The sequence below is a fragment of the Scyliorhinus canicula genome, chromosome 1, assembly GCF_902713615.1.
Source record: "Scyliorhinus canicula chromosome 1, sScyCan1.1, whole genome shotgun sequence".
In the NCBI taxonomy this organism is placed as follows: domain Eukaryota; kingdom Metazoa; phylum Chordata; class Chondrichthyes; order Carcharhiniformes; family Scyliorhinidae; genus Scyliorhinus; species Scyliorhinus canicula.
The window spans coordinates 13,366,119-13,382,528 of NC_052146.1; the positions used below are offsets into that span (position 1 = coordinate 13,366,119).

Here is a 16,410-nt window from a genome sequence, read left to right on the forward strand (position 1 = left end):
GGATAGGATGAAGATCAAAGAGTTTCTAATCATGCTTCTGGTGATATAAGCCTGTTCATTGAGGAAGACTTCCAACATTAAAAAGAATTGAATGAACCAGAATTCGCATCACTTGCAAATGGTTCATTTTTGTTTCAAGTTTAATGTCCGTGCAATGCTGATTGAGCTTTGCACTGATGCTAAAACAAGTGTAGTTTAAATCCGTTGTTAAAGCCTAAACTGATGCCAACATGAAACCGGTGTTGGGTTGGGCCCTGACTTGAGTTTCAGGTTGCATTTATGGATGCCAATGTAGCAGCCATGTTACAGGCAACAATTCTGTGGTTGTCACATTAATCTGTTTCTGATTGTGTCAACTGGGGTAGAAATGTTACATCCTTTAAAAAAAAATGTTTAAATTAAATTTAGAGGACTTAATTATTTTTTCCAATTAAGGGGCAATTTAGAGTGGCCAATCTACCTATCGTGCACATCTTTGGGTTGAGGGGGTGAAACCCACGCAGACATGGGGAGAATGTGCAAACTCCACACGGACAGTGACCCAGGGCCGGGATTCGAACCCGGGTCCTCAGCGCCGTAGGCAGCAATGCTAACCACTGTGTCACCGTGCTGCCCCTAGAAATGTTACATCAGCTACTTGGAGAATCCGTAGTAGGACTCTGGGATCTTTTGCATCCACCCAAACAGCCAGAAGAATTTCCCTATTCAAAGGACAACACATGCAAAAATCCAGATCTCCCTCGCGGGTTTGTCGACCCAGGTGTTTCCACTGAAATCCCAGTACTGGGGTTAAAACCTAAAAAAATGTTAGGGAGAGACGATAGTTCAAGCTGCTGGATTCAAGCCACGTGCATAGTCGTCGAACGGATCAGGTGTAAATTTAACTTTGTGCGGAAAACGTTGACGGACTGGATTTGTTCCCAAAATTTTGTTCACCAGCTTTTTCTGTGACGCCATACTCATTTGCTTACAGTTGCCGTCTCATACATTGCGATACAAAACTTCATTTTGAAATAATTTGTCTGAACAACTTAGGTTATTTATTGGCAGTTGTAGAATTTCTTTCCACCGGCCGTTAATTATTCTGCGGGTTTGTCACCCGCCCCACGTACAGCAGACATTCGGTGCGGTGCTCGTATATGAGAAATAAAAAGGGTCTTTTGACGGAAAATTCATTCTGCGAGGAAAGGGGCATAAAGCCGACCGTTGTCACGGACGCCGCTGTTGTCCCTTCTTCATTCACCATTATCGACCCTTGGTGCTTGAACTGAAAGAATTGAGACATAAGTGATCAGTCACTCTTATAGGTTGGTTAGCCCTGATCAGGACAAACTTGTATTCTCAGACTAAAGGGACGATCCTTCAGAACACAGATGAGGAGGAATTTCTTGAGCCAGAGGGTGGTGAATCTGTGGAACTCTTTGCCGCAGAAGGCTGTGGAGGCCAAATCACTGAGTGTCTTTAAGACCGAGATAGATAGGTTCTTGATGAATAAGGGGGTCAGGGGTTATGGGGAGAAGGCAGGAGAATGGGGATGAGAAAAATATCAGCCATGATTGAATGGCGGAGCAGGCTCAATGGGCGAGTGGCCTAATTTTACATAGAATTTACAGTGCAGAAGGAGGCCATTCAGCCCATCGAGTCTGCACCAGCTCCAGGAAAGAGCACCCTACCCAAGGTCAACATCTCCACCCTATCCCCACAACCCAGCAACCCCACCCAATACTGAGGACAATTTTGGACACTAGGGGAAATTTATCATGGCCAATCCACCTAACCTGCACATCTTTGGACTGTGGGAGGAAACCAGAGCACCCGGAGGAAACCCACGCACACACGGGGAGGATGTGCAGACTCCGCACAGACAGTGACCCAAGCCAGGAATCGAACCTGGGACCCTGGAGCTGTGAAGCCACTGTGCTACCGTGCTGATCCTATGTCTCATGGTCTTATGGTATTCAAACCGCAAGCAGGCTGCATCCTGCTGTCATTGTTAGAACTGGGAAAGGGCATTCTAAACTTTGATTACCTTAAGTGACAAATTTTGCAAATGGTATTGACGGACTGGAAAGGACGTTGCCGTATTGAGTGGGAAAATCTGTAACTAGCAGACAAAAGCTGTGTATGCCGTCAGCAAAGCTGGGCATTGTTGCACACCATTTGGCCACGTCAAATTCATTCATATGTTCTTCATCTCTGAGGGGGGGGGGGAGAGGAATAGAATGGTTTCTCAGATGAAAATATACACACTTTGTTATAGTTCTTGAAAATAATTTAATCTATTATTAGCCCCATTTCTTTCAAGATAATTAAAAACTTACTTTGGAAATTCAGGTACATATATTTCCGGAACAGTGACCTGTCAACTTAAGATCCGACCTATTTCGATTGTTGCCTGTTTTTAATTGCCTTGTTAAATGTACAAATCGTCCGTCACACTTAGAACATAGAACAGTACAGCACAGAACAGGCCCTTCGGCCCTCGATGTTGTGCCGAGCAATGATCACCCTACTCAAACCCACGTATCCACCCTATACCCGTAACCCAACAACCCCCCCCTTAACCTTACTTTTTAGGACACTACGGGCAATTTAGCATGGCCAATCCACCTAACCCGCACATCTTTGGACTGTGGGAGGAAACCGGAGCACCCGGAGGAAACCCACGCACACACGGGGAGGACGTGCAGACTCCGCACAGACAGTGACCCAGCCGGGAATCGAACCTGGGACCCTGGAGCTGTGAAGCATTTATGCTAACCACCATGCTACCGTGGGAAAACATAATTTAAGTGCTTTGTCGTTCTACCAAGTGAACCGTTGCATTGGTAGAGGTAACGTCAATTTTCTGCGCCAGTAATTGCATTCCTAGTTGGCGGGGCAATGCTGTTCTGGAGTGGTGAACATTTTACATCAGTAGATTGGATAGTTGGACAGTAAGGCAGAATGAAAACCAGCAGGGCATTTAAATGGGCGAAAAGCTTGTGTTGTTCAGGTAACCAAGTGGCTCTGAGGTTGAAGCTGATAAAATCTGTTGGCCGCAAGAAAAAGCTCTATCTTATGAATGGTTTGGACAGGTTAGATGTGGAGAGAATGTTTCCACTTGTGGGAGAATCTGAGACTGGGGGTGGGGGGGGCACAATAAATACAAGATGGTCACTAACGAATCCAACAGGGAAATGGGAAATTTATTTACTCAGAATGTGGAATTCTCTTTGTCACAGGAAATGGTTGGGGCAAACAATCTGGCTACTTTCGAAAGGAAGCTGGATGAATACGTGAGGGGAAAAAGCCAATAGAAAGGTCTGCTGAAAGGCTGTGATGATTTGGAAAGGAATGGGGCGGCTGAGGGGAAACTCGTGGAGTGTAAATTCAGCATAGATTAGTTGGCTGAATGACCTGTTTCTGTGCTGCATATTCAATGTAATTAATGTAAACAAACATCCTAAGGTGTTTCATGAGTGTCATCAAACATAATTTGCCATGAACTGCACAGAAAGCTATTGTGACGGATGAGTTAGTTATAGAAGAATCTTGGGGGAGGAGAGAGAAGCAGAGGGGTTTGGGTTAGTTGGTTTCACTAATAGGAAGTAGAAGAAAAAAAAGAGGGCTTTGTTGGAATGGTTTTAGTTTCTAGTGTTTAGCACTTTGAAAACTAGATGCAATTTTCCCATTTCAATAATGATGTGGAGATGTCGGCGTTGGACTGGTGTGAGCACAGTAAGAAGTCTTACAACACCAGGTTAAAGTCCAACATGTTCTGGAACATACCTCTTCATTCACCTGAGGAAGGAGCAGTGCTCCGAAAGCTAGTGTTTGAAACAAACCTGTTGGACTTTAACCTGGTGTTGCAAGACTTCTTACCATTTCAATAATGTCGGTGACTTCAATTAGGCGTCCAAATAATTGATGGCAAAAATGTACTTTAGTCCTTCCAATTGTGGACTTTGGGGTCATGTGAATAGGAGCTGGTGACTTTCAACTCAAGCAATTTAAAATTGTAAATCTCTCTTCACCTATTTAAAACTTAGCTGCCTTTCAGCTAGGTGCATAACCTGTACTGAACTGGAAATGGCACAAAAGCAAACCACTTCCTTCATCCACATGGCTCATTCCTGCCCTCGGGGAGCTGGTGGAGATTTATCGGAGGCCCTCGCAAGATGGCAACCAGCGTCCAAGTGAATTTCCCTTCCCAGAGTGAGATGAGCCAAATTTGATAAACGATTCCTCCGACAGACTTACTGCTGTTCTACGCCCATTTCCTTTTATCTATACATTTGTCTTTGTGGTATACGTGCACAAGGGAACTCCTACCAGGTTAATGCCCAGACTGTCCTGAGTTGATATTCCAGTAAAGTCTGCTTCTGCCTGGAAAGGTAATGCCAGTCCCAAAGTCTTCAAGTATGGCACCAGGTCGTAGTGCTTCACCAGGTTGAATCTGGGCAGCAAGACTTTCCTTGTCCTTTTTTTAAAAAAAAAGCTCAGAGTTAATTTTAAATAAAATTGTAAACACCACACAGCTTGTACAGAGAGTTTCTTTCCTCTGATTTTTATAGTGCTTTAATTGCTAAAATGTTAATTCATGTCACCTTGAAGGCTGCACTTTGATGAATAAAACCGTTGTTTCCAAAGCATATAGAATCATCGACTGGTACAGCATAGGGGAGGCCATTCTGGCCCAGCATGGCTGTGCTAGCTTTTTGGCAGAGCTGTCTAAATATTCCCACTCTCTTGCTTTTCCCCCTCAAAGCTCTGCAATTTCTTTTTTTTGAGCATTTGTCCAATTCCTCAATGAAAGTTATTATTGATCCATTTGTGGAAGCATTTCCCCCCCCAAGTAGTCCTTTTGCCAATTATCACAGAACTGTTACGGCGTGGAAGGTGGCCATCCGGCCCATCGTGCCTGCGTCTGCACTCCACACGAACATCGTGACTCAGTGACATTCCCCGGCCTTTCCCCCGCACCCCTGCACATTGTTTCTATTCAAGTCATCATCTGATTCCCTCTTGAATGACTCGATTGAACCTGCCCCCACCACACTTCCAGGCCGTGCATTCCAGCCCCCAACGACTCGCTGTGTGAAAAAGATTATTCCTGCATCATATTTTCAAAAAGCTGTTTCTCCCATCACGTTTGCTTCTTTTGTTAAATTACTTCAAATTTGTGCCTCCTCGTTCTAGATTCTTTGACGAGCAGAAACAGTTTCTCCTTATCCACTCTTAGTCCCCTCAATATTGAACATCTCTATTAAATCTTCTCTCAATCTTCTTTGAGAACTTTCCCAACCTCTCCAATCTAGCCTCATAACTGAAGTTTCTCATCCCTGGAACCATTCTTGTGAACCTCTTCTACACTCTCTCCAATGCGTTCACATCCTTCCGAAAGTGTGGCGCCCAGAACGGTACACAATACAAGGTCTAACTATAGGCTTGTCTATAAGTTCAGCAGGACCTCCTTGCTCTTGTACTCTGTTCCCCTATAATAAAGCCCAGAATACTGTATGCTTTATTAACTGCTCACTCCCCCTATCCTGTCACCTCCACTGACCTATGCACACAGACACTCAGGTCTTTCAGCCCCTGCACCCCCTTAAGAATTGTACTCCTTATTTTACATTTTCTGTGCTCTTCCTTGTATCTGTCTCCTCAAGTGACTGGTACTCTGGCAAATGGAAACAATTGCTCCCTAGCAACTCTTATCCAACAACTCTTGAGCCTTGCTGTTACTTGCATTGCTCCACAGAAAGCAATCCCAGCTTCTCTAGCCTCTTCCCTCCATTGGTGTCCCACAAAAAAAAAGTTGTCCTTCTGGTAAATCTCCTTTTACATCTCTACAATAAATGTGCACGTTTATTAAAAAGAGCCCTTGATGTTCCAACAGTACAAGCCAGTGAGTAGGAGATACACAGGCAAAATCCCCCAGGATCAATGTTCTCTCTGAGCAAAACAACCTAAAGGTTCCGCTGCACAACTCTGAGGCTTATACAAATGGTCCGTGCACTCCAAATGAAAAAGGAGGGTACATTGCCAGGGTGCTTGGGCTCTGTGGGCAATACTGCCAGGACTTTGGGGGGGGGGGGGGGGGGGGGGGGCACAGGTGGCCTGTAGTTTTGATGCCCCTCTTTGTGTTTCACAGAATTGTGAGCTAGATTTAAATCACTGAAATTGACAGAACTGTCTCCAATTCATTATAGTTTCTGTAAACTTGAGAAGAAATTTTACAAGCTTTTGGACGCTTATAATCACTTCATAAAAGGAGGTCTTTGAAGTGGGCAATGTGATGCAGATCACTGTTAAAACCATACCGATTTTCATCCAGCCTTGTGTGCCAGTGCACAACGTATTTTATTTCTCTGAGGACTCTTGGACTTTGAAACAGTATGCTGTATCACTGTTCGAGCGTGCAGAATGTACCTGTTAGTCATGCTGTTTAACCACTTCACCACCAATTCCGACATCAGCTGCTTTTCAATGACTCTCATGCCAGAGAACTTGTGGGGCACCACGATCAGCATACTGATGTTTCCCACGTACGGCAGCCGGAGCACGTCGCATTCCAGCTCGCGATCTGCTGCTGCCAGGAAGTTTCCCTTTGTCTGCATCATCGGCACTCTCACCGTGCTCTTTTCATTCAACCAGAACGAGCCCATGTACGTCTTTTCAATTGGAAATACAGTTTCCCAAGTTCCTGTTTAACCAGAGGGAAAGAAATGTCACATAGCATATTTTGATTTGAGCTCAGGATTGCAGATTTTAGAATTCCATTGGCACTTTCCATATTGGTCGAGAGAAACGAGATCTCTCAAGTTGAATATTATATATTAGAAGTTTTTCATATATTTTCTCCATAGAGATGCCTGAGAGGGGCCATGATTCACATTTTATGGGCAATTAAATGCTTAAATAATAGAAAAAAGATAATTAGAAGCAGCACACTTAAGTGTTTAAAATGATCCTTTAATACAATTCAATCTGTAGCTTCTCAACCTCAGAACCTTTTTTCCCTCTGAAATCTGGCGGTCATGGGAGTTGAAGGAGGCCATTCAGCCCCTTGAACCCTTTACATTTGAAGTGCCCATTTCACTGTGCATAAATTGTACCATGTGGCCATGATAAATTGCCCTTAATGTCCAAAATTGCCCTTAGTGTTGGGTGGTTACTGGGTTCTGGGGATAGGGTGGAGGTGTTAACCTTGGGTAGGGTGCTCTTTCCAGGAGCTGGTGCAGACTCGATGGGCCGAATGGTCTCCTTCTGCACTGTAAATTCTATGTATGCGATTCCTTTGTCTGATGCATATTACTGCCACCATTGGAGGGCAAAGGGAACTTCCATGACACTAATAATGCTACATACATTTTCTGTCATCTTTTCAGGCGCACTGTAATTTGACACTGCAGATAATAAAGTAGCGATGCCAATGACTCCTCTACTTCCACCCTCTCTCTTGTGCTGGATTCCAAGAAAATTATTTTTGTGAAAGTAAAATTTGGATTTGGATGTATTTTTTATGGATGGAGTGGTATGCATACATAATTATGCCTTAAATGTAATTTGAGTTTAGCATCTTGAATTTCAACCAGTCAAAATTTGATGAGATTATTGTCCTGATCAATGGAAAAGCTGGATTTAGTAGTTACACTCTTATGATAAATTAAATCTATTGTACAACCAAGCATGGTGATGTGATGAAGCAATTATGCTTTGAGCTGAGAAACGTGGTACTCGTTGAATTTGAGGCTAAAACTTACCTTTCAAGTATAAGCAATTCAGAATCATGATTAGAGTTTGTGGATCTACTGTTTTTAAGGGTTCCTTAATCAGTCCTTTGGTGAGCTTCAAAATACGGTCATTTATTTTACTGATCAAAATGGGGTCGGAAAAGTTGGCTGACTGAGGCTCAGCAAAGTAATACGTCTTCATGTTTTGTGTGAAGTTGCTCAGAATCTGTGTGTCCTGTCGTACAAACAGACTATTAACAACGCGGAGAGTGTAACCAAAGTTATGGCGAAAGAGGCGATGGGTAAGCCTGCGGAAGAGGTTGTGAACGGTCATTGTGTCGTATTTTACACTTGCATTTACAAAATCTGCAAAGCCAAGTGCCTGGAATAGCTGCCGATGGGTTTCATGCTTTGCACCTAAAGAAACCATGCCCAGGGTTATTGAAATGCCGACCGGAGCTAGCAGAATGTTATCGGACTGAGCAACAACATTCCTGATGCTTCTGTAAAGATCAAAAGCAAAGTTGGCATTGACGGTGTTGAGGCGTTGAATCCTAGTTTTGCCGTGGAATAGCCGAAGTAATCTGGCTCTTTTGGCCGCTGGATCTGCAGGTTCAAGCTCCATGTCCGTTTCGTCCACCTCATCTATCTCGTCAATTGTATCGATGTAATCGTCATCCTCCTCTGCCAACAGTTTATCAAAATCCAGGTAGTCGTCCTCCTCCTCTCCTTCTGGAAGGAGCTCTTGTGTTAAGGTATTATCTTTGTGGAATTGCATTTGGGCACTTTCAATGGCAAGATCCTCACTGTCCAAACTGGCTTGAGGATATGGTGGCCTGTTGGTTGCCTCCGTGTTGAAATGTTCATATAACGGTTTAACTCCACACAGTGTAGGGACAGGAACCAGGTAGGCACTCAGAATGAAGAGTAGGAACCTCATTTTGAAGAGATTTGCTTCTGTTGGTGGCAAATGGAAGAAATGAGACTTTCAGTAAAATAATGAAAATGACTGCAAACAATAAATTGTCGGTTGGCTGACTAGAATATCGTCTTCAGCGCAAGTGCTTCACCTGTTACTGAAAGCATCAATTCACCTACAATGTGAAGTTTATCAACATTTCTGAAATGAATTTGATGCCGTTGGATATTATACTATCTAATAGTACTCAGATCTTGTCCATCTGGCTATGTTTGAAGTGTGAATGATCATCAGGGTTTTTATTTATTCTCTTGTGCGAACTGAGCACATGACGGGCACCTAGTTTCATTACCAATGTGTGAACCAAACTAACGGGATATTCATTCAAAGCAGGAAGGCTATATTTGTAACAAAGTCCACCATACCTGAGTGGTTGTAAATTGGGAGAGGGGAGTGTGCAGCGGGACCTGGGTGTTCTTGTGCACCAGTCGCTGAAGGTAAGCATGTGGGTGCAGAAGGCGGCAAAGAAGGTTAATGGTATGTTGGCCTTCATTGCGAGAGGTTTCGAGTATAGAAGCAGGGATGTTTTGCAGCAATTATGCAGGGCCTTGGTGAGGCCACACCTGGAGTATTGTGTGCAGTTTTGGTCTCCTTCTCCAAGGAAGGATGTTCTTGCTGTCGAGGGAGTGCAATGAAGGTTTACCAGACTGATTCCAGGGATGGCGGGACTGACGTATGAGGAGAGACTGACCAGGTTGGGATTGTTCTCGCTGGAGCTCAGAAGAATGAGGGGGGAATCTCATAAGAGACTTATAAAATTCTAACAGGACTAGTCAGGGTAGATGCAGGGAAGATGTTACCAATGATGGGTGTGTCCAGAACCAGGGGTCACAGTTTGAGGATTCAGGGTAAACCATTTTTGGACAGATATAAGGAGACATTTCTTCACACGAGTTGTGAGCCTGTGTAATTCATTACCACAGGAAGTAGTTGATACTAAAACTTTGAATATATTCAAGAGGCGGCTGGATATAGCACTTGGGGAGAATGGGATCAAAGGCTATGGGGAGAAAGCAGATTAGGCTGTTGAGTTGGATTATGAGGCATGATCGTGATAAGTAGCGGAGCAGACTCGAAGGTCCAAAAGGCCTCCTCCTGTTCCTATCTATTTATCTATGTATCTATATATACTGCCTTCCTCGATTGAATCAACAGTTCTTCACCTGAATTGAGCCAAGTGCAGGCTGGGGTTCCCATACCTTCAACAGTGAAATAGAACCTAATTTGAGACACCCGTTGCAGTACCACACATGATTGGTTCAGGGCTAGCACCACTGTAACAGAACCCGTCATTGAAGCCAGGCAACCTGCTGCCACTAATTACAAATGGGAGCTGGCAAGAACACTCTGAATGCATGAAGAATGAGGAAGTGACGTCCAACGGACTACTAAACTTTGCCATTGCGGTTAGGTCGCACAGTGGTTAGTACTGTTGCTTCACAGCGCCAGGGACCCGGGGCTTACGATTAACACTGCAATGAAGTTACTGTGAAAATCGCCATACTCCAGCGCCTGTTCGGGTGCACGGAGGGACAATTCAGAATGCCCAATTCACTCCTTTCGGGAATTTGTGGAGGGGAAAAAAAGCTGCAGATTCCTCTGGTATCCCAGTCATCCCTCAGCCAACATTGCAAAGAGCAGCTAAGTAGATGTTTATTTTCTGCTGCTTACGCAACAACGGTCACCACACACTCAAGGTAAATGCTCTTTAGTGCTTTGGCCTGTTCCTGAGGAAGTGAAAGGCACTTTATAAAAGCAAATTTGGTGTCTTTCCCTCTTGGCCTTTTTCATTTTTTTCCCACTTTTCTCTCATTCATTGTCTATCTAATAGTTATACATACAATACAATATTGTCTATCGTATACTTGTACATACAATAGGCGTAAGTATGCAGCTTATACAGTAAAATGGGGTGGCACATGGCGCAGAGATTAGCACTGGGACTACGGTGCTGAGGACCCGGGTCACTGTCCGTGTGGAGTTTACACATTCTCCCGTGTCTGTGTGGGTTTCACCTCCACAGCCCAAATAGTGCCTTTCACAGCTACAGGACATGCTAAAATGCCTTTACAATCAATGAAGTACTTTTGAAGTGTAGTCACTATTGTAATGTAGAAAATGCGATTGTCAATTTGCACACGGCAAGCTCTCACAAACCTCAATGTGTTAATGACCACATAATCTGTTTGAGATGTGGATTGAGGAATGAGCATTGGTCAGGACACGGGGGGGATAACGCCCCTGCTTTGCTTCAACATAGTGCCAGTGAAACTTAAATATCCACCCAGGGGGAACAGGCCGGACCTCGGTCTAACATCTGATCCAAATAATAGTATCTGCCACAATCCCTTGGCTGGGATGTTGGCCTTGATCTTTGTGCTGAAGCTCTGCAGTGGGGGGGGGACAACTTTCTGACTCAGACTTGAGACTGCTACAACTCAGTCGACACCTGATGTGTGTCATGCTTTTTATCCGATTGCCCTTCATATATTTGTAAACCAGTAACTAATTGAAACTGGACAAGTAAGAAGCCATAAATAAATCCGTATTCCCTACAGAATCCTTACAGTGCAGAAAGAGGCCATTTGGCCCATCGCATCTGCACCAACCCCCTGAAGGAGAACCCTACCCTGGTCACTATGGGGAAATTTAGCACGGCCAGTTCACCTAACCTGCACATCTTTGGACTGTGGGAGGAAACCGGAGCACCCGGAGGAAACCCAGGTACACACTGGGAGAAGGTGCAAACGTCACACAGACAGCTACCCAAGGTCGGAATTGAAACCGGGACCCTGGCACTGTGAGGCAGCAGTGCTAACCACTGTCATCTTTTACATATTCCAAACTGTATTAAAGAGAAACAAAAAACTATTAATTTACTTCTGATCTCTTCTGACGTTGCTTCTCTCAAAGGGAAGAGCTGGTGGTTTTCACGTGATTGTTAGTTTAGAGACAAAATTTGTTTTGGAAGCTTTTGTCCTCCAAGCAAGCATATCCTTAAAAACGCAGCCTAGTTGAATATAGTTTGGCAGTGTTGCAAGGTGGCAGTGCATTGGGATGCATTGTTTGGCTGCTACCTAGTGTGTGCTATATGTAGTGAAAAATAAATATTTTCAAAGCAATTTCAAAAATCGTTTTATTCTTGTTCACTTGTGAGTTGAATCACTTTAAAAAGAAAATCCCACAGATGGGTATTGGTGGATGATCAGTCAACAACCCTGAGGACTGTAGTTACATATAACTTGCTGCCTAGAAACAGACCACTTCTGATCCACACCTCCCAAAATAAAATGGATCGCGTTCGGATTCTTTTAAAAGTCTTATCGTCCAGGGGCTGGTTTAGCTCACAGGGCTAATCGCTGGCTTTTAAAGCAGGCCAGCAGCACGGTTTGATTCCCGTACCAGCCTCCCCGGACAGGCGCCGGAATGTGGCGACTAGGTGCTTTTCACAGTAACTTCATTGAAGCCTACTCGTGACAATAAGCAATTTTCATTTCATTTCATTTCATTTCCAGAGCTTCTCTTAATTCTTTACTGATAAAACATGAGAGCTTGAGAATCTAATTCTGCTCACAAATGTTAAACAGTGGGCAGCACGGTCGCACAGTGGGTTAGCACTGCTGCCTACGGCGCTGAGGACCCGGGTTCGAATCCCGGCCCTGGGTCACTGTCCGTGTGGAGTTTGCACATTCTCCCCGTGTCTGCGTGGGTTTCACCCCCACAACCTAAAGATGTGCAGGGTAGGTGGATTGGCCACGCTAAACTGCCCCTTAATTGGAAAAAATAATTGGGTACTCTAAATTTATAAAAAAAAAACAAATGTTAAATGGGTTTGAAATCCCTATCGTGCGCTTTTCAGAATCCGCCCTTGCTGTGAAATGCGGACACTGTCAAATAAAGTGCACAGACCCCTCGATTCAGTATTGCCACTGTTTACATTTTTATTTGTCACTTTAAATAAATTGGTCTTGATTTAAAAGCTTCAATGGGCTTACCTTCAGGCACTATGTAGAAAAACAATCTTGCACTGATGAAATCAACTGGCTGTGTGTTTTTCAAAAACTTTGCTCTTAAAGATCTGACCCAGTGCCCTGTGCCATTGATTCACGCAAAGTAAACAAGCTGAAATCAAACACTTCAGGACATGTAATCCCATCATTGGGTCAGACTATTCCAATCAATCATTTCACGTTGGTGTGGAGGTGTCCTAGTGTACATTTTTTTTACTTGAGCACAATAGTGCAGAGTGACTCGACTGGGTGTTGGCCAGCACGGTTCCTACTCCTGCTCTGGTTCAGCCACTCCTGCCAGATGGTTCTGCATTGGGGTATTGGGTGAGGACAGGATTGAGCTCTGTTGTGCCCTGCAGCCTACCCCCGACCACTGCGCTTGGATAAACAACCAGCGGACAAATGGCATCAGGAAAGATGACAAGGTGGTTGTTCTGATATTAAAAAAAAAAATTAAGACATGTAACCTCACAATGGTGTTTTAATTCAGTGACAGGGCTAATTGCTCAGCACTGGTTTCAAGGCTACCGTTTATCAAATGTTTTTCATTATCATGGAGTGCGCCCAGACAAAAATGTTTATAATGTCTGCTTTAAGCCACGGTATTAAGTTGGCAGAAGTAAACTACGTGAAGTAGCTACATCTATTGTAACATTCCACTTCTGTGATGCATGCACTTCAAACACTGCAACAAAATCTTTCCACATTAGCCTAACACAGTGAAATCCAATTGGAAGAGTAGCATATTGTTCATGTTACAAGACCGGCACTGCCTAGCTTGCGGCGTGGAGACACCGTTAGATTGAAAGCAGAAGTGATTCAGAAATGGCCGCAACAGGAAGATTGAATCCCTACAGGGCAGAAGGAGGCCATTCGGCCCATCAAGTATGCACCCCCTCCAACCATTCCACCTAGGTCCACTCACCCGTGTGTGGGTATTGTCCAGATGCTTCACTTTCCTTCCACAGCCCAAAGATGTGCAGGTTAGGTGGACTGGCCATGCTAAATTGCCCCTTAGTGTCCAGAAAGGTTAGGTGGGGTTACTGGGTTTTGGGGATATGGTGGAAGTGAGGGCTTAATTAGGGTGCTCTTTCCAAGGGCCAGTACAGACTCGATGGGCCGAATGGCCTCCTTCTGCACTGTAAGACAATTGAACTGGTCTTTCGTAACTAGTCTTTTCAGGTGTGTGTGTGTGTGTGTTTCAAATAATGTACAGCAATGGTTTTAAAACTCCAAACTCCTTTCTTCGCGCCTAAAGAGATAATTAATTATAATAAAAACAGGAAATACTCAGCATTTGTGGAACGAGAAACAGTTCTTCCATCCAGACGAGAATAATTGGTGATTTAACAGGTTTTAATCCAGTACGGAGGCAGGGCGAGGAGAGGAGAATAATTTAATGGAAGTCTGCGATAAGTGGAAGACATGAAAGATTAAACGACAAGAGGATTAATAGTGCAAAGTAACTAGAGATGGCAGTGGGGACATGTGAAGAACCAAATGATGTGTCTGGGGGAGGGATAGCAGAAATTGTGCAAGGATTGGTGGATGCAGGATCAAACAGGAGAAGAAAACAGGGAGCAGCAAAGATAAGCAAACAACGTCAGAGAGACGGACGAAAATCCGCTTGAAGAGGAGAGCAGACTTTCTTCAAGATTAATGTTCATCGAGGAGAAATGGCAGTGAATTAAACACAAAGGCAACTCATTCTGCCAGTCACTGCAAGGCGGCTGAACTGGCACATAGATAAGTGGGCTGATTGATAGAGAAGATGGTTGTGTCAAAGGTCACAGAAATAACCCTGTGTTTAGCCAGCTTTGTTCTCAGTACGTCCGAGGGGAAGACATGATAAATCAAACTCTGATCACTGCCCTCTGGACAGTACTACTGGCACAGATTTGTTCCTGTTGCCACAGATCCCACAGGAGAAGCCCTTATAGAATTGTAGAATTTACAGTGCAGAAGGAGGCCATTCGGCCCATTGAGTCTGCACCGGCCCTTGGAACACAGGATATATATATATATATACACACATATATAGAAGAGAAGGGCACACCCAAACATACCAAAGAAAATAGTAAATAGTTTAAAAAAAAAAAAATACAATAAAAAATAAGATCGAATAACTGGTAGGGTATTGTGCACCAGCTCAACAGCAGCAACTCTGTACACCTGGCAAAATTATTTACAACACATAAGTAGGCGACTGTTTGCTGGGGGGGAAGGGGGGGGGGGGGGGGTGGAGACTGGGGAGGTAAATATACATTTGGGTGCAGGAGAAACAATTAGAGTTGGCAATACTCGAATGGGTTTGGTGTTGTTGTCGCTTTCTTCTCCCGGACGGATCTCGCTGCTGTCTTGCGCTCACCTCCGCTTCTGCCATTTCTCCTGTCTTCCATCTTCATTCTCCTCCTTCCCAGCTCCTGGAGGTGCCATGTTCGTTATTGTATCCTGTGCCTTCCTTCCGGCTCTCATTTCCCTGCCTCCACCCACCTCCTTGGTTCTCATCCCTGGTTCTCATCTCTTGTTCCCTCTCTCTCTCTCTCTCTCTCTCTCTCTCTCTCTCTCTCCCTTTCATGCTTTGGCTACTTTCCCCTGATTCTTGTCTACCTGGCTATTCTTCCTCTTGTTCCTTTCTCCACAAACAGGTCCTGGATCAATTGCGTGAATGGCTCCCAGGTTCTGTGGAAGCCGTCGTCTGACCCTCGGATGGAGAATTTGATTTTCTCCATTTGGAGAGATTCCGAGAGGTCGGACAGCCAGTCTGCAGCTTTGGGTGGTGCTGCTGACCGCCAGCCAAACAGGATTCTACGGCGGGCGATCAGGGAGGCAAAGGCAAGGGCGTCCGCCCTCCTCCCCAGGAATAGATCTGGCTGGTCTGAAACCCCAATGACCGCCACTATCGGGCATGGCTCCACCCTCACCCCCACCACTTTGGACATAGCCTCGATGAAGGCTGTCCAGTACCCCGAACGTCTGGGGCAAGACCAGAACAAGTGGGCGTAGTTGGCCGGGTCTACTTGGCACCGTTGACATCTATCCTCCACCTCCGGGAAGAACCTACTCATACGGGTTCTTGTTAAGTAAGGCTCCATGTACCACTTTTAGCTGCGTCAGACAGAGCCTTGCGCACGTGGCGGTGGAGTTGACCCTATGCAGTGCTTCGCTCCAGAGTCCCAATCCTATCTCAATCCCCAGGTCTTCCTCCCATTTCTTTCTTGTTGCGTCCAGTACGGTGTCGGCCCTTCCTATCGGTCGGTCATACATGTCACTACAGTTTCCTTTGTCTAGTATGCTTGCGTCCAGTAGGTCTTCCAGTAGTGTCTGTCGTGGCGGTTGTGGGTACCTCCTTGTCTCCTTGCGTAGGAAGTTTTTGAGTTGTAGATACCTTAGCTCGTTCCCTCGGGCTAGCTGAAATTTCTCGGTCAGTCCGTCCAGTGTTGCGATCCTGTCGTCCGTGTATAGGTCCCTGACTGTCTGTGTCCCTCCGTCCTGCCCCCACCTTTTGAAGGTGGCGTCAGTCAGTGCTGGTGTGAACCTATGGCCCCGGATTTTGTTTTTTGTCGGACCTTCTTTGTGATCCTAGCATTCCCCCCCCCCCCAATCAAACGCCATGATTAGTTTGCCTAGTGCTTTGAGAAAGGCCTTGGGGATGTAGATCGGAATGGATCCAAGTAGGAAGAGGTACCTGGGCAGTACGTTA

At 44.9% G+C, this 16,410-nt stretch overlaps 2 protein-coding genes across 2 annotated transcripts in view; one reads left to right on the forward strand and one right to left on the reverse strand.

Annotated features, from left to right (window-relative positions):
* pi4kaa (phosphatidylinositol 4-kinase, catalytic, alpha a) overlaps positions 1-16,410 on the forward strand; it is a 217,636-nt gene that overhangs the window by 69,299 nt on the left and 131,927 nt on the right. The gene's annotated exons all lie outside the window — the stretch shown is intronic.
* serpind1 (serpin peptidase inhibitor, clade D (heparin cofactor), member 1) lies at positions 1,018-12,898 on the reverse strand. The gene is made up of 5 exons (XM_038811169.1): positions 12,693-12,898; positions 7,749-8,675; positions 6,415-6,688; positions 4,315-4,462; positions 1,018-1,267 (listed from the first exon to the last, which is right to left on the reverse strand). The coding sequence occupies exons 2-5, from the start codon at positions 8,656-8,658 to the stop codon at positions 1,076-1,078; spliced, it is 1,524 nt and encodes a 507-aa protein (XP_038667097.1). The 5' UTR covers positions 8,659-8,675; positions 12,693-12,898; the 3' UTR covers positions 1,018-1,075.